An 18,716-nucleotide genomic window follows, 5' to 3' on the forward strand; every position below is an offset into this window, starting at 1 on the left:
CACGTGAAAGACACATTGAAACTTGTTTGCAAACACAGTCCCGGTTATGTTCTTAGTTGTTGCAAAAAAGTTTTTATTTCAAGAAACACTTCACTAAACCTTATCTTTGCATCCCTCACAAAACACACAAACTAGAGCAGTAATAGGCAACTTGAACAGTGAAAAAAATCAGTTAGTCCAAAATTAAAGTCATACAGCAAGAGCCCTTTCCTGGCACAGGCTCAGTTCAAGGTGGTTTGCCTCAGGAGCAGACATTTCCTTGGCTGTCTAAAAATGGTGCTCAAGTAAGCATGAAAGAGCTCAGGACAAATCACTCCCTTCAGAAATTCCAAGGCTGGGTCACAGCAGTTTACTGCAATGCAGAACACAGACTTTATTCCTGAGGAGGAAAAAAAAATAATAAAAAAACAATTTTACATCAGGAGATATATTTAAAATGTTGTATTTTAATCCTAACCACTGGAGAGTTCCATTTACAAAATCCAGCTCAGTATGATTCAGTAGGATTCAGCAAGAACCAGAGAGACCATTCCAGATATAAGAACTTTACAACTGAACACTTCTTAACCTATTCACTTGCCTAACACTAATGGGAGCATCAAACACTCTTCTCTGGTAGAGTGGCTGGACACCACCCAGTAACTACATTGCTTCAGGAGAAGAGCATTTAATATAGTGGATTTCACTATTTCTCACCTGTTTTCATTTGGAGGAACAAGGCTTGAGTCTCTTCAGCTCTCAGAGTTGTCCAATGCTCTGACAAGAACCCCATACCCCATGACCATTCAACAGATATTTTAAGAAACAGAGGCACAAAGTGCTTACTTTCTGACAAAACAGTATTACTTGCTTTTGACTACAGGGGGACATGAATTAGTTCAAACTTTGATTCTTGATGGGGAAACTAGGATGGAAATAGGATGTCAGACTCTGCACCTCAGAAAGGTTACAAAGTGCTTACTGACTTGGAACTGCTTTACATTCACATCTAGGAGACAAAAGCCAATTGGCTCCTGATACGACACCTGTCTCTTTATTTTCTACAACTGATCTGCAAATCTATGAAGCACAAGTCATGGAAAGAATGACAAGCAGAGTAAAATAAAAGATGGTAGAGACTGCTTCCACAGATTTCTTAAGTCAAGGTATCAATATCAAAGATACCACTTGTAAGAGCAGTTCAGAGTGGAGAATCATGAGAATTCAACAGGTTTCAAAAACTAAAAAAATGTAAGAACACTTTTTTTTAAGATTTGACATAATATATAAATTTGATCATTAAAATCTCTAAGAATTCAAGTTTTTCATCTAAAAATTAGATAGGCTATTTCTAATGTCATTCCTTAGGAAGTCAATTTTATAATTTTGCACAAAATTCTGCATGAAAAGGAAACAGCATAAGCAAGATCAAGCAGTAGAAGTATCTTGGTAAAAACAAGTTTATTCATTCATATTTTAGGTAAATATGCAAATAGTCAGCAAAGCCTTTTTGCCACGACTGTAAACTTTTTATTTAAAAAAATTATGTTAAAAACCAATACAGTAATTTCCATTAATGTTCTAAAAAAGTTTGTTCACATCTTGAAAGAAAATACATTAGCAACATCTCCCAGCAGAATCAATCTTTAAAAAAGTAAAACTCTAGGTGCAGAACATTTCTACAGTGTAGTATCTCTACATTTTAATTTAATCACATGATTGAATATCATTCATCTCTATTGTCTCTAGGCCATGATCAAGAGCATATCTTAAATAGATGATATTCAATGATGTGTTACACATTGCCACAGATACTAACATTATTAAAGGAGTGCACAACTCAATTTCACTAACAAAGCAAGACTTTTCTATATGCTGCATTGTAACAGTTAATTTAGCTATATGCCTTTAAAATCATGTATGTTTTCCAAGGAAAAATACTAAAAATATCCATGGTCCAAATTCTGCTCCCACTTATATTCACAGGATAAGATAAGCACCATCAAGTTGCAGTTTATAGCTGAAAAGCATATAGAGAATTAGTTTTTTATGAGTATAAGGGAGAGAAGAACTTGCTCCATGTCTGTAAACATTCACATAAGTCTGCAGTCAAAAGTGCCAGATAGGCAGCCTACCCGCAGTTCAATTATTTCATCCAGAGGGGTGCTGGGGGCAAGGAGAATATTATGGAACGTTATTTTAGAGGCAAGTTAATTTTTTTTCATGTACTTTGGAAAGACGTATTCTCAGCTAGCTAAACCATACTCCAGTAAAACATAATCCACTTCTACCCAAATACAGTACAGCATGATTTCCTAGTTTTTTTGTTCAGACAAAGGAGTACTCAATTCAGCAGCAAGCCCATGACAATATTTTGAAGCATAAAAAAACCCCCACAGACCTCTGACCTACTCTCCCCTTAACATACTGCTGATGCTAACAGGAGATTCTTATACATAGGAAGAAAACATCTGAAAAACCACAAACTGACCTTGATTCGTGCACACACAAGAAGTGTGCTTCTAGACATAAGGTCATCTATAGCTTTAATTGTCTAGTTTCAGTCTAGATCTCGATCTATATTAACCACATATACCATACAAAACATAACAGAAGGATAGGTGCTTATTCACACTATTAAGTATACTTGGCCTCCCTATTCAGTTTGACAGTCAATTGTCCTTTTTACAAAAACACCTGTTAGAACGTTCCTGATCCTGGAAGACACCAAACATTGAACTCTTAAAATTAAAGGAGAGTCAAGGATGCTCAGCAATTCACAGGATCAGACCCTGAATCAAATTGACTGCAATTCACAAATTAAGTCTGACATCTGACACAGCCTCCTGGAAACATTTTACCCTCATGTTTTCCCTTTCTTTCCCCAGCTCAGACCATGCTCTCACTTCACAGAGACAGCCTTCAAAGTGAATAGGATCAGGCTCTGTCAAGCAAACACTGCAGTCTTTAGAAATGCCTGGTATTTACTGCCATCCACTCTGGGGCAGGCTTGTCTGCAATGAAAATGGTGTTCCTGGTGTTGATGGATAGTTAGCAAAACCTTCAGGCTGAGCTGTATAGTTCTCCAGAGCAGAAGCAGAATGTGCCTTTAAGGAAGATAAGAAGTTAGGTAACAGCACTGATAAGAACAAGGCAACAAAAATCCAAATTAAGCAAAATTTCAGCCACAATACCACTTCTATTTAAGCCAAAACAAATGGATTATAATCTGAAGTGTGCAAAGAATAGAGATGAGCAAGGCATCTATACAAAGATGTTAAAGTGTAGTGCAACTGTTGCTCTGAAATACCAGAGAATGAAAAAAAGCAGTTGGATTAAGGGGGAAAACAAAGAAGTGTTAATGGCATTTACTTTCCAGTGGAGTAAGCACCAGCTGATTTGGAAGGCACAGCTTAATCAGGAGCTGTAATATTTTAGTGACTGTGACCTTCCCTTCTCTTTATTGCTCAAGTAAATAAGCATTAATTTTAGTGACTGGATCTTATAAATAAGAACAATTATATTCCCTCAATGCAATCTGCATGCATTTCTACAGAACAAATAGACTCCTGAGCTCCAAAAGCAGCACGGCCCAGATGAAATAACTTGCTTCTTCCAATCCCCTGATATTCAGAAGATATCTGACAATAGGCTGCACTCTGAACAGTACTTAGTACATGCTCCATTTTAACAACTGATGTGTTACAGAAGAGAGAAAACATTAAGTCAAGACACTCAGCTCTCTCTTTTAGTATTGTGTAGAGCAGAACAAATTTCTTACAAGAAATTCTTACAAGCCTTCTTACAGAGGCTGTTAACAAAAGACAAACTAAACATATAAACACAAAGTCTCATGATGGTTTCAGTTAACTTATGAATAACTTATGATGATAGTTTCAGTTAACTTATGAAACAAGCTGTTTCATGGACAAGAAATGATGAAATTACACATTACCCAAAGCCACTTCAAGCTTATATTACAATTCTATTTGTGGGAACTATCAAGAGAAAAGTACAACCACAACAGACACAAATTCAAGACAATCTGATTACATGTGCAGAGGCACGTAACTCACAACAAATGGTCCACAGATACCTGTAAGTTATTCAAATGTCAGACTGGAACTGAGCGCAGATTTTGCAATGGTATGGTCAGCTCATTAGATTTAACACAAACTCAGCAAAAAATTAATTTGCATTATCTTTTCTTTTACTTCTTCCCATTTCACAAAGAGTTTTAGATAATGTTTTGATCTCATTCATGAAGCATTGTATACTGCCCTTGACTAGGAAGTTAGCACAAGTTGTTTTTTATCATCATCCTTGTAATCAGTTCTCACACAATTTAGGGGTTTTAATCATTTACTGAATTAAAGTAATCCCAAGGAATTAACAGGCAAGTACATGCTCAAGAGATCACTGGAAACAGAACAGTGTTAACAAATAGGCACATTACCTGCAGTAGTGCTGACTGTGCAGCTGCACTGTGCTGCAATTCCTGTAAGGAAGATTGTGCGGCACTTTGGGGAAAGCCAGGGATACCAGGGAGAGATAAGAGACCAGGAAAAACTGCATTTCCTGGTGTCTGTAGTCCAGAAGTCAAGCTGAAAGAACATAGTCAAAATGAGGCTATTATTGGGAACATCTGCACCATGTTTTATTCTGCTTCCCTCTTTATTAGCTTATGTCTATACCAATTACAAAAGCAGTTATTTTTCTAAATTTCATGAAGGCCAGGATTTCTAAACTGAAGTCCAGTCTATACCTAAAAATTATTTACGCATAGACAAACCAAGATTGTCTGGAACACACCTAAGGGGACTCAAAATGTTTTGTACCTCAACTGTGCTGATGATTCACATACCAAAAAAAAACTTTACAGACAATAATTTATGCTGATTACTTCCTTAAAACATCTAAGATATTGTTTGCCACTATCTGTGTGTGTCAATGGATGCCCACGTGGAATCCATTCTTGTAAAAGCCTAGGACATACCAAGTATCCTCCTCTGGGAAATAAGATCACTAGCACCTCATTGATTAGACTGTCTATTAAGACTGTTAAGGCCAACCTATTTAGTCACTACTCTACCTGCCTCTAAAGACAAGTGGAAATGTAGTAGTGAACTAACTTCAAAAATTATCTGCAATTAGTAACTATGAGCGAAAATATTGTCCACACAGCTAAAATAAAAATCAGTGTTTTGGTCAAGAGAAGAATAAATAGTTCATAGAACTAGAAACAGTAACATACCCAGCCTGTGCCACAAGTGCAGAGTTGAAGTTTGAGCTAAAGGCCGAGGCAAACCCTGGCAGGACTGGAGCCGGAGATGGGGCTGTGGCAGCTGCTGGCAACGGTGCAACTGCTGCTACTGCAGAAGATGCCTGGAGGCCAGGGAAAGAAGGGAGAGCAGGAGTGACAGAGGGTGTGTTAGAGACGGGAAAACCAGGGAAGGATGGGTTTGATGATCCCAGAGGTCCCTGGGCAACAGAAAAAAGGGAAGGGACAGCACTGGACAAGTTAAGCGAGAAGGGTGGAGCGGAGACTGTTGCGGAGGCGGCGAGTCCTGAGAGTACGGTGGCGGTGGAGCTCACATGGGGGGCGGAGACGGCCGAAGCGCTCGTGGCCGGAGCGGCCAGCAGAGACCCCGGGAGAGTGACGGGCGGGGTCAGTGCTGGGGTACCAGTAAAAGCAAAGTTACTGGTTAGAGACGTGAACGGAGGAAGTCCATTGAACACGGGGGCAATGGGAGCAGAGGAGCCGTGGGGGGCGAGGGAAATGGAAGCCAGAGAACTGGAGTTGTTCAGAGGAGCACTCAAAGAGGAGAGCCCTGACAGCGCTGGATTCAGGGAGCTGGGTAAGCTGACAGGCACTGAAGCTGCTGAGGTGTAAGCACGCCCCAGCCCTGACAGCCCTAGAGTGCCGTGAGAGGGGCTGGCTGAATGGGAAGGACCTTTGAAGGCCGACAGGGTAGGACTCATGGGCTCTGTTTTGACCAGAACTGGGATACTTGTGGCAGCTGGGGCTGATGAGATCTGCTGGTCAGGATTAGTAGGGCTTGTGCCATGCAAGAGGGAGGCTGAGGAGCCACAGCTGACTGGCATAATCGATGGCGAAGTGGTTAAAGGTGACTGTGCAGGCAATGTAGGAGGAGTGGAACTAGAATTGGCTACAGATGGGGATGGAAGACCTGGAAAAACAGCCAGCCCAGGTGTGGAGGAACGCTGTGTGTTGGGAGTGGCTGATGGAGTATAACATTTGTTGACAGAGGAAGTGGGAGGGTCAGAGTTTTGACTAGCAAGAGCAGATAAAGAAGCAAGCTCACTCGTCACAGCAGAAGGTAAAGCAGATGAATTGATTAATGAAGTGTCATTTGATGTCAGAAATCCCTTTAGGACAGACAAAATTGGGTTAGGCAAGCTAAGCGAGCCAGGAATGGTAGTGGCAGAAGAACTGGCAATTGTAGATGGAACAGGACTAGAAATCCCTTGGGCATTGGGAGGCAAGGATAAAGGGAGGCCAGCAAAGACTGATGACAATGGAGCAGGATTATTAGCAGAAGCAACTGAAGAGGTTGCAGAGAACGGGAGGCCAGCAAATGGTGCAGCAGCAGATGCAAAAGCTTCAGTGGGTGCAGGTGTGGCACATGGAGTGGAAGAACCCTGCGGAGTGGGCACAGCAGCAGGGATAGAAGCCAGCCCAGAAAAAGCTGAGGGTATAGGGGTAGAGGTTGCACTGTGAGCAGATGTGACAGGAACACCAGGCAATGAAAGGGATTTGATGACAGTAGGGGTTGGGGTGGATGGCTGAGATGAATGGATGGAAGAGGAGACCTGTCCTGGGAAAACAGGAAGGACAGGGGTAGACATGTTCATCCCAGAGATGAGTGGAGTTGCAGGTGCTAATGGATGGCTTATTGCCTTGACAGGTGATGGGGTAGGGACTGGAGTAGCAGCAGGTGTTGAAGGATTAGAACCATGAGGAGTAAAGAGCTGATTCGCTTGTGCAGAAAAAGCTGCAAAGAAACAAAACTAGTAAGAAGACTTGAAACTGTCAGAAATGTTTGAAATCAACAAAAAACCATTTTATACAGCATTTCAAAATATGATACATGGGCAATAGCTAACACACAATGTGTACATACAAACAATGAACAGCAGGACCTATGAAAACAAACCAAAAAGGTACACACAAACACATCACACAAATTGTACACCATGTGGGCTAACACTCCTTTTTAAAACACTCTGACATCTGCTACCTCTTCATGATCCCATGCAAAACAGTTAGAAACTCAAGTACATCTAAGTGATACAAGTAAACACCCTCCCTCTGGTCGCTAACATTTTGCAGTACCCAAACCAGATCTAATATTCCCTCAGGATCAGATCACCTGGGCTCCTCTGCATCCACTCTCACTGAAGGTCAGAATTTCCTTCAGAACCAGTTAATTCAATGTATCATGATTTCAGAGAAGTTTAGTCAACAACTGAAGAAAGCTGATTTCAGGTGCTGGTAGTTTTCTTTCCTTCAAAATCAGGTCATTCTCTTCACTGTGCTTCCTTCAGATTTTGATTCTAAGAAGGTACACTTTTAAATTAATTTATCACACTACAGTAGTAAACTAACATTGGTGCTTGACTTTATCAACAGGTTTTTCTAGGAGTCTTTAGTCAGGTGTCTGTAATAAAGGGAAGCACCTGCCACCTAAAGTATCAGCTTGTGTCAATCCTACAAAGTAAGTTAGAGACACCAGTCAAGCTGCAGGAAAACAGGCAGGCACACTGTGAATGGGGAGGTGGAGGTTAATGGAAGGGACCTGCATGTATGAACACTGGCATGTCAAGAGTCTTGATATGCCTACCTCTAGTTTCCTGTGGAACAGGAACATGTTATTAAATCATTCCTCTCAAACAACCCTTGTGCTTTATTTTACTTTTGGAATAATCTGTTCAAATGTAAGCAAGACACTCATCCAACTAGTCAAACTTACTACCCATAACTCTCTAGCAGCCTACATGTCTCTCTTGCCTGATTTCTACATATAATTCTACACACAAATCCAGAAAATTATTCTTTAAAATCTTGGACCTAAGTTGATATGACAAATTCTGATCTTCTGTGTGCTGAAACTCTAAAATCTGCAAAAAACTATTTCCTTTGACATACTCTTGTCAAAAATACCCATGACTGCCCAGCTCTAGATTCAGTTCTTTTCTTAGCTGAAGACTCTCCTAAACATCACAGTTATTTAATCCTGACAGCCAAGATAATCACTAATGAAATACAGCTGTACTAGACCTCAGAGTTGGTACTGAACTTTTCTTCCTAAGAGAATATTTCACTCCTTACACTGTATTCATTTAGATGTATGAACTAACTTTATAAAAATACATGCACACTTAAAGAGAGGCAAAAAAGAATGAAGTGATTCTTCAAAACATTTCTGTAGAACCATCCCTGGACATAGAGAAGGAAAGACAAAACGTAACTTTTTTTTTTGTTCCCTAGGAATATTTACAGTAGCTAAACTTATCACAGTCATTTTATCTATTTGCAGTATTTGTTAATATGCCTGACTCAATGGTCAGTAAACTCTCAGTTTGTATTTGTCAAATCTAACACAGTGTTATCAAAGCCTTTTTATAAGTAGTTCCTAATGGGACTTATTATTATGCTTTGTACTAAGTGTAAAAAGCACCACACAAATAAAAACAATAAAAACGCACAACTGTCTCGGTAAAAAGAACAGGACATCCTACAGGGTAAGACTAAAGTGCAAGTAGACATAGTCGGATCTAACACTCTGGGATAAGATATTCAAAAATCTCTAAATCTCTCTTGTATTCCTACCTTCTTATTGCAACTGATCTATGAAATTAAAATGTCAGTGAGTTTTCCAACAGATGTCCAGAGTTCTAAAAATTGCAAAGATTTACTGAAGTATTTAAGTGCATGACATTGCAAAGGGTATTTCGATTTAGCTTTTAGCATGATTTCTCACATACTTATATAATGAAGAATATAAAAAACTTTGATAAACTAACACTAAAGAATGAATTTTCATGTTTCAATGCTTCTAAGTACAAATGACTGATGATATTTTTCTCTGCTCTCAAGAGATCCTATTCCACATACTCAGTGGCTGCATACTTAGAAGCTTATGAAGATCCCAGTAAACAAGTTGTTAACATTTTCTGAACAAATAACAAAGACACAATCAACACAAAAATCCCCCTGTGGATTTGCAATTTACCTTGATTTTGGGAAGGTTTAGCCTGGGAGGAAAGGTCCTCATTTTCTAAACAGAGAACAGCAGATTGTTATTGAAAGGCAAATGGAACTCCAACAGTGAACGATCCACCCCCAGCAATGCACCAGGAAAAACAGCATGAATATTTTTAAAGATATGCATGCTTTACCTGATACTTGATTAGCGGTGTATGGTGGAGGAGCTGGTAAGCCTGGAGCTATGACATTGGCCATTGGAACTAAGCCAGCATTGTTGTAAGCACCTAAAATAACAAAGGCAATACACATTCCTGTTGTCAGAAGAACTGGTATCTAGAGCAACCAGTAATCATCTTCTCCTTTAAAAGAATATTTTCAAGACTGTAAGACATTCCTTCATCAAAAAGCTGGACCAGTCATTTATCCAGGCTGGATGCTGCCTTTTGCCAATGTCTGCCTGAATGGCATGCATTGTTACCCAAATTTTACTAAGGGCAATTCTCTTAAGAGAGCTTGAAAAAGCCATGTTTCAATTCCTTTCAGTTCCATTTTGCCTGCAAAAACTCCAAAGGGAGGAGTGATACAGAGTGTCTACAGCATCATTGGTTCCTTTCCTATTCCTAATTTAAAGGCTGTTCCAACTCCTTCTTCAGCATGAAAGCCAGACAAACAAAGGAGCCAAACACACATCAGTAACCATGACCCTTTAACACTAGCCAGAAAACTCTGAGAAAAACATCCCTTGTCAAATACTTAATCTAGGATTCTTCAATATTTCTTTAAATGTTAAGAAATTCAAGCAGGTTAGCAAAGTATTTTTAAGATAAAATTCTTGCAGCAATTAACATATTAAATAATTTTTTTTCCTCCGTTATTTTTTGGAGCAACTCAAACTGCTGTAGGGTGTGGTATACAGTTCTGATGAAACACATCTGAATTTAAATTGCAGGAACACAAACACATTTCACAATGGCCCTGAATTAACAATTTAAGAGCATAAGAACTTGGACTTCATGGGAAAAGATAGCAATTCAGCAATACTGAAAGTGCACTAATTTGTCATTTAGAAGTCCTTTCTTATTTCATCCTTTCACAGTAATTCCATCTCATATAAAGATTTCTTGCACAACAACTCTTACCTGAAAATTAGAAAAGCAACTAACAATCACTGCATCACTCAGGAAAGAAATGTTCAAGAGGCAGAAAACAATTCATCACTCTAACCACTGACTGAAAACAATCACATTCAATAGTTTCAGGTCAGCAACTGCAATCTCATTAAACACACTTATACATATAATTTCACCAGTTATGAATTCTGTTGTCACAAGAGCTTTCTTAAAAAACATGTTGCAGCGTAGTAAGGCCTTGAAACCTCAAAAGCTCTTTCATATCCTAAAACTGTACTAATATTTCTATCCTGCCACAGGCCAAACTTTGTGCTGTAAGACACTTTGGATAGGATTTATTCAACATAAATTTGAGTTGGTCTGCAAGTTTCCCATACAGTTTCTTGGGAACAAGTAATTTCCTGGGCATAAATAATCAGTCTTAGTTTAGCCACTAGAAGTGCCCATTTTCCTAAAATGGCTATAAAAAGACTTGCAGACAACAAGCTAATTAGGTGATTAAGCCTTCAGCATGCTTGCTAGGAGATCTGCTTCACTTTCTTATCAACTTCCTGAAAAACTCCCTGAAATCAGTGGAAAGCAAGCATCCTTAGCAGAGCACTCCTTGTTTTGCAGTACAGAATTTCAAGATTAGAAAGCCTTTCAGCTGCCAGACCTGAATCTACCTACTTTAAGTAGTCTTAGCTTTCTTCCAAAGAAAAGGCAATTACCTTGCTGCCTTCCAAAAATGTCTCAAGTCTAACAATTGATGCAGCAGAGCAAAGAGAGGAGCTTATAAACAAAGGCTCAATGTTACCTAAGGCTAGAAATAGAGCAATGGCAGGAAAAGGCAATCACTATTTCTTTTCTGAGACTAAAATCTACTTTTCTTTTAGGAAACTGTTTAGTCCCCATTATGATGAGGAGAAGGTAAAACTGAAGGCAACTGAGAAACAGCTCACAGCCCTTCAGCAAGTTCCTACACAGTTCCACCCAGTTCAGGGCTGTGACTGACCATATCCCAAGCTGGGTTCTACAGCAACAAGTCAGACTTGTCAAGCCAAAGCCCAAGCCTTGGCCAAACATTACAGCAAAGCCAAAGCCCTTGTCTTGTCCAACATGCACAATGCCTCTCATAAATTAAATATCTTGTCATCAGAACAGGATTGTGATTTTTTCTTATGAATGTTGGAAAAAGAAGTCAATATATTCCTCTTTTTATAAATTCTGCTGTCATGAAAGAAAAGGTAGAACCCAGAACCCAGAGCATGCTCAGGGAGCAGAAGCCAATTTCAGATATGACCATGGTCAGAGAAACTGACACTTGACACATTACTCAAAAGGCAAATGCATGAACAATAGCATCAAGCTAGAACACACAGAAACCTTACTTGGTGCAATAGTTGCATGTGGCCGACATGGTGGGATGGGGTATGGAACTGGTTTGTGTGGATTGTACGTTGATGGAGCCTACATAAACAAAAAACAAATGGAAAAAGCAAGAGTGAAAGCATTACCTAATGTTTCTCAGACAAAAAGGTAACATTCAGATACTTCTACAGACAGGCATTCTTCACTACAAATATATGTGATATGATTTTTTTTTTCATAATATCCACAGTGACTGCAAGTATTTCACTCTTTGAAAGAAGTGAAACAAATATCACTAGTATACCTTTAAATTCTAATACAAAACTGAGCACAGGTGGGAAAGGGAGCTCCTCTCTGCCTTGCAGTTCACACACTGCAGTCTTGGATTGACTTCTCATTTTTAAGGTTTAGCACATTTAAAACTAGCAAATATTTCTGAAGGTACCTCTGTCTTTAAATTAATACAGTTTTGCGGGAAACACAATAAAAGTAATAAAACATTTGGACAATACTTCAAAGTAGTAACAAGTTCACTGAAAGTTTGTCCCACATGCTTAAAAATTTTGAAATACGGATCAGCTGTGTTGTTAAGAAACAAGAACCTCTTTCTCTTTCTAGGCACTACTGTAACTCAAGTTTCAAAGATGGAGGCATTTTCTGTCTTTATGTGAGAAATCCTCAGAGAGCAGCTCATGATGGATTACTAAAAATGATTTTCGTTTTCTCTTCTGCTACTGTAATTTAAATTCTGTCTTCAAATGCACGCACATTGTATCCAGTAGAAAATCCTTCCCCTCTACAGATAAAAACTAGAGCTCATATTCATTACAGAAGTTTGGATTAAATTAAACTGCTGCTCTACATTCTTTGTGCAACATAACAGCATTTTATAACAAAGCCTTGTTGAATTGGCTGGTAGTTGTTTTGGGGATTTTTAAAGTTTCATTTATTTATTAATTTTTTAGACATACTGGTTTGGATGGTCCAAGTATACGGGCTGCTATTCCCTTTCCTTCATTAGTACATTCCTCTGTGTCCTTTTTGATAGGGGTTCCCTGAAACAAAAGAAAATTAAACCAAGCATTAATTTAGAAGCAAATCTGGCTGTGCAATTTGTGCTGTATTTGATTTTTTTCCTGAGCCACATTTCAGTTTTTGAACATTCTGAAAGTAACCACGTTTTTCAGCAAAAAAAAAACAACCCAACCAACCATTTTAGGCTTGTAAAGTAATGAGTAAAAGCATTCCAATAGCTTGGTTTGTAACACTGAACTTTTGTAAAGAGAGGCATTTTAAACAATGATGATAGAATTCTGCATTTTGACTTGTGGATGTGATAACATTAATTTCAGTTAATTTTGCTGGCCTTTAAGTGTTCACAGGAAATGCTTAACATGCTTAAGAGCCACCCTAAGATCAGCAGTAGTGATGCAGTGACTATATTAGGTCACTTTATCAACACACGAGGAAGCCTCCTGACACCTCTCCTGATTCTGCCAAATACTGCTGGAATTTACAATATTTTCCGGACATACACAATGTCTTATTTAAGTAATCCTTACCTGAAGCAGCATAGAAAGAACAGGCAAATAAAAATAATGGAAGTTCCCTATAAATGTGGAATGTGGTAAAACAAACAAACAAAAAAACCCCAAAAAACACACTTTGGTTTTGATTCTACTCCTCCTTCCATGTATATGAATTCTGGGGTTGTTTATACGACAATGAATCTTAAATCAAGGGTTCATTTGTGAAAGGCAAAAGCATAGGATCTTACTGGAAAAATTCCATTTATGCGGCTTGGTTTACCCTTGGGATAAGGATTGCCAGGGATCATGCCACAGGATGATATCATAGCATGAGGAGCCTTACAACCTGTTTTTGAAGCCTGCAAAATAATCAAGAAAGAAGATTATTTGCTATCAAATTCAATGCTCTAAAGAAACTAATTACTAGTTCATGACATTTAGGCTGCATAAATCAACCTACACGGAACAACTGAAGTCTGTGTTTCAAGTCTTACTCCAAATAATCCAAACAGTTCAAACTTTTGCTAAAGTCCTCCTCTACTTATACTGAACTTGGGCTTAAGCATTTGGTGTTCTCTAAAACAAACACAGTTTCCTCCAGCATTAGTTGCAATCCCGTGTCCCTTTTTTCCCTATGTTCCTAATGCCTGACAAAAACTTCTCCTTTTGTTGCAGATGCTTTTATCTTTTTGCAGTTGTTTGTTTCAGCTTGATTTACACCAGCAACTCCCAGAAGTCCTCATGCTAAGCCCTGACCCCGCAATGACCACAAGGATGCAAACAGAATCCTAACAGAACCAAGGATATTAGTTTATCTTGATTACCTGTTCAAGAATTCTTCTGCATCTTTTCTTCTCTGACATATTAATTCTGAACAGATCTTCAATGAGGCGATAATTCTGGGCATCAACAATGTTGCTGTAAAGACATTGACAGACAATTACTGCCATGCCATTTGCATAAGCTGAAACAATGCACCACTGAAAAGTGACCCACACTTAGTTAGCCACTACCCAAAACACATTAAAAAAAGTAATTATTTCAGACCATAATATTATTATTATTAAACTAAAAATCTTAGGCTTAAATATGGACTTCACACCTGTAGGTAAAACATGGTATTAGAACTAAATATCAATACAGAGCAATGGATGATGATGGCTAAACTTTATTGCATGAGTAAGGATGTAGAAAAAGTGAATTTTGCATTGCAACAGTTCATTAGAAAACTTTAGTTACTACTAACACAATTCCTAGCACAGCAGAAAACCAGCAGCTACTCAATTTGCCGCTGCTTCCTTTGCTAGTCTAGTAGTTTTCATCTAATTTACTTTAGAATGAAAAAGATAATTCCTAGTAAATATCTCCAAGTTCTACAGAGCTAGTGAAAGCCTTCGTATAGTTCCAAGTGATACTTCTCCTCTCTTTCCTTCCCAAAACAAACTAGACACATCACAGAGAACAAAATATGTGACTATAAGGAGACCAATGCCTGATTGTGCCCATCTTTTTCAAATTCTGACCAGTATTTTACCAGCACTTCTCTGTCATATATTACCTGTGCCATCCAAACTACTGGAAATACAATACAGCACCAAAAAGGAGGACTCCTCAAAGGAGGATATTAGACAGAAATTAAATCAGTGAAACATTGAATGAAGCCATGAAAAACTCCTCAAAGAACAGTATTAAAATGTGAATGAGCTTTCAGCTTTGTTCATTATTCCTGATTAATGAAATAAGCAGCACATAGATTTGGGCTAGGATTTGTAATCACAACTCCCTTATTTTGCTCTTGTACTGTAGAAATTCAACAGCTAAGGAAGTTATTGTACTTTCCCCCCACATCAGCTGAAGCATAGTAACTGAAGAGTCCAAGAGCTCCAGTCTCATCACCAGAAGATAACAGGCTGGTCTAATGTGCCACTAACTTTCCTTAGGCTATCCTGTTTTGTTTTGTTCTGAAATAGACTTGGAGCACTGACATGGCTTCCTTAAGCTCAGCTCCAAAAGTAAAATCATGTCTGTATTCTCAGTCTTAATTGTTTTATGGCTATTTGTATCACGAATTTATATGCTCCAGGAAGTTCAAGCAGACCGTAATACAGCACTCACAGGGAAGACAGATACGCTTAAAGCAAAAAAAAAAAAAAAAAGAAAAAAAAAAATCAAAAAAGAACAACACTTTATAAAATAAATCCCCTGAACCAAGCAGAAGAGTTCCGTTTTAAATGTGTAATAGATCCTTTGAAACAACTCTGCTCACTAGGAAAACACCAACTTTCTCTGTAAATATAAATTTAGAATATCTATACTTTTTTTATAGACAGTAGATTTGTCAGTTTAAGAGATCCATTTATTCAACTCATTTCTAAATATGTAATATTTAGAGAACTTTTCAAAAATGGGTCAATTCCCAGAATTTCCTGGTCTCAAGTCTTCCAGATTTCAGTGAGCAGAGAAATAAGCTTAAGGCCCTCTTTGTTCTCTACAACATTTGAAGACCACAGTAAAAACACCACCAGAGTTGCAATCTTTCAGCAGGCAGAAGCCCACACAGCAGCAAGCACAAGACTCAAATGAACTATGGAATTTTCCATAATCATAGAATCATTGGTTGGAAGGACCTTAAATATCATCTAGCTCCAAAGCCCCTTCAGGTGAGCAGAGGCACCTTTTACTAGACCAGGTTGCTCAGAGCCCCATCCATCTGACCTTGAACACTGCCAGGGATGGGGCATCCAAACTTCTCTGGGCAACCTGTGCCAGTGCCTCACCAGCCTCACGGCAAAGAATTTTTTCCTAATATCCATTTTAAACCCACTATTTTTCAGTGTGAAGCCATTCCCCTTATCCTGTTACTACACTCCAGCCCTCTTGCAGGCTCCCTTAAGGCAGCACAATCAGTCCCCCCAACTCATTCCAGGCTGAACAAACCCAATTCTCTCAGTCTTAAGTCTACTTGTAATTATTCTTTTAAACAGCCCCATCAGTAATGGATTTGTGGTTTACCTTAAAAACAGGCACAGTGCTTCCTTCTAGGAGTATCTAAAGTTTTATATCCTCAAACATGAGCTAAACCAATACAAGTTGAGGAACACAGCAAAAGAGATACTTACGAAGCTAAGATTTCAAGGGCAATAAGTTTATCTTTGCTGAATGTGAAGCAGTTGAGAATATTAACCATTTTTGATGCTGGAACTGCCACTATTTTCTGACAAGAAAGAAAGAAAGAAAGAAAGTAGAAGTCACTTTAGTCAGAACAGATATTCCAAACAGAAATAGGAAATTTCATAGCTTCTTCAACGCTGAAGGAGATGAAGAAGAAACTTTGAAGATTTTACAGGGTATATTGACCCATAAGTTGAGAAGTAGGTGTCATAAAATAAAAATGACATTAAAAGAGAAAATTTTTTCCACAAAATCATGTCACAAGAACTTACATGTTGTAAAGCCTTTATTGCCTTAAGCTGTGGTTCTGCCCAGGAGAAGTATCTCAGTAATTCAACAACCTGCAACAGTAAGGCCTTCAATTATCTTTCAGATATATTAAAAATGTATGCTAACACCATCAATCAGACCTTTCCACTTCTGTAGCTGGTATACTACTAAAAAATCTGTCTGTGATTTATGATTGTTGGTGCCTGTCAGCATCTAACCTTCCTTTTATTTCTAAGTAGGTACCTAAAAATTGTATTTTATGAGATGATGACTTTACATTGAAATAACTAAAATACTTTTTGACATATATTAGCATACAAGAATAACAATACCACTGTATTAGAATAAGTAAAAAAAAATCAAGTAGCTCTGAAAAAGCTTATCAACAATCAGAAGCCCAAACAACCTATTCCCAAAGATACACAAAAAAAGCCAGAAGGAAAAGAAAGAGGAAAAAGAAAATCTACATATTATCATATTATACATTATCACTACATCTCTATTTAGACAATACACACAAAACAATCCTAAATTCCATTACAATAAATTTATACCATATTCCAGACACAGTAAGAATGAAAATGTAGTGATTTTGATGACAAAGCAACTTGGAACTCTTTTTAATACTGTCATGCTGATATAATAATAAGGAATTACATCTCCTAAGTTAATAAATATGAAAAGTTAATATGATCAGCCTCAGTATGACTGGAGACAACTGGTTTGTATTACTAAATACATAAAAAACAATAGCTCCCATTAAACCCATAACAGTGTGGACTTTACCTGTTCACTGGAAAAGTATCCATGCACATATTCAATAGCTTTTAATTTGTACTCAGTCAATACAGCCTAAAAGATATAGGAAAAAAAAAGCATAATTAGTGACTCAAAAATTGTAATTATAGCACAACCATCTGCTAATCTATTAATCTAAAATCTGCCCCTACAAAGTGACATTTGTATCAATTACACTGCAGCATTTTGAAGTAAGTATATGTCTTAGGTAACTGAGAACAGTGAAAAGCAGGAAGATGTGATTTGATTCTTCTGTTTAAAAAATACTCCTTTTTTATTTAATTGATTTTGCTTTTTTGTAGTTGCTTCTAACTGAGAGAACATAATCACTCTTCTTTTTGCTCCAATGATTTACATCAATTTTAAGTTAGACAAGATATACATTGATTATTGATTATTTAGGCAATTACTTTGTATGGCCACTATAAACTAGCTGACAAAGTATTTTATTTCAGTGAATTTATGAAGGAATTGGATAATGAGTCTATCCAGACAGAATTAAATACTCGACAAAGCTTGGTGCAGAGATGGACACTGTCTTATCGTTACCCTTACGCAGTTCATATTTTACCATGCAGTCACCCCAAACAAACACAGCTCAGCACTTTAATGCAGTACTGGCCTTTTGACTTGGTGACAGGGCAGCTGTGTTGATAACCAGGTGAGCTGTCTAACAGCCAGGACTTCCTCCCTCCCCTGCACCCAGCCCTCCGTGACAGGTACAAAATGTAAAGAAGGCAGCTAACAGCTGAATTCCTGCCCCAGGCCCATGAAAACACCCTTCTTCCACAGTTTCCAAGTCCCCTTCTAAATATTAGATCTTGTGTATTCTCAAACTACCTTTAGCTTTACCCACACACCCACTTCTATCTTCCTCCCAACAGCCCTAGAATCTACCCCTAGGCCTTGCTTTTTTGTTCCTGTCCCCCCACACAGACAGACACAAAGGTGTCCATCACTGCAGCCTGACTGTGAATGAGTAGCACAGGGGCACAGAAACCTGCCTGGATACTGTCTGAGGCAATCCTCTTCCTTTCTGTACCATTAAGGGACAAACACTACCAGATACATTGAAGTCACAAAGGGGAATGAATTTCTGTCTTTGTGCTCATTTTTTCTTCTATCCCTTCCTCCTCTTGATGTGAAAAAAAGCAGGGTATATATTTTTTTTAATGGAAACAAATGTTACTTTTCCCTTCTTAAATCAACAACTGAATGATTTCATAACAAAAGTACAAACAGAAAGCACTGCTATGC

The 18,716-nt window shown here is 38.2% G+C and overlaps 1 protein-coding gene across 3 annotated transcripts in view; it reads right to left on the reverse strand.

The window, feature by feature from the left end:
• Positions 1 to 44: 44 nt before the first annotated feature.
• PROSER1 (proline and serine rich 1) overlaps positions 45 to 18,716 on the reverse strand; it is a 22,509-nt gene continuing 3,837 nt past the window's right edge. For 2 of the 3 annotated variants that reach the window (XM_063391985.1, XM_063391983.1), the window contains exons 2-13: positions 17,448 to 17,513; positions 16,664 to 16,732; positions 16,340 to 16,434; positions 14,045 to 14,138; positions 13,469 to 13,579; positions 12,663 to 12,746; positions 11,712 to 11,790; positions 9,403 to 9,495; positions 9,237 to 9,281; positions 5,234 to 6,995; positions 4,436 to 4,583; positions 1,487 to 3,086 (exon numbers count right to left, since the gene is read on the reverse strand). In XM_063391985.1, coding sequence (XP_063248055.1) covers positions 2,964 to 3,086; positions 4,436 to 4,583; positions 5,234 to 6,995; positions 9,237 to 9,281; positions 9,403 to 9,495; positions 11,712 to 11,790; positions 12,663 to 12,746; positions 13,469 to 13,579; positions 14,045 to 14,138; positions 16,340 to 16,407 — 2,607 coding nt within the window. In that variant the 5' untranslated portion in view covers positions 16,408 to 16,434; positions 16,664 to 16,732; positions 17,448 to 17,513 and the 3' untranslated portion in view covers positions 1,487 to 2,963. Of the gene's footprint in view, positions 380 to 1,486; positions 3,087 to 4,435; positions 4,584 to 5,233; positions 6,996 to 9,236; positions 9,282 to 9,402; positions 9,496 to 11,711; positions 11,791 to 12,662; positions 12,747 to 13,468; positions 13,580 to 14,044; positions 14,139 to 16,339; positions 16,435 to 16,663; positions 16,733 to 17,447; positions 17,514 to 18,716 lie in introns of those variants that run through there. The other variant, XM_063391984.1, reaches the window with a different exon arrangement.

The sequence above is a fragment of the Prinia subflava genome, chromosome 3, assembly GCF_021018805.1.
Source record: "Prinia subflava isolate CZ2003 ecotype Zambia chromosome 3, Cam_Psub_1.2, whole genome shotgun sequence".
Taxonomy (NCBI): Eukaryota; Metazoa; Chordata; class Aves; order Passeriformes; family Cisticolidae; genus Prinia; species Prinia subflava.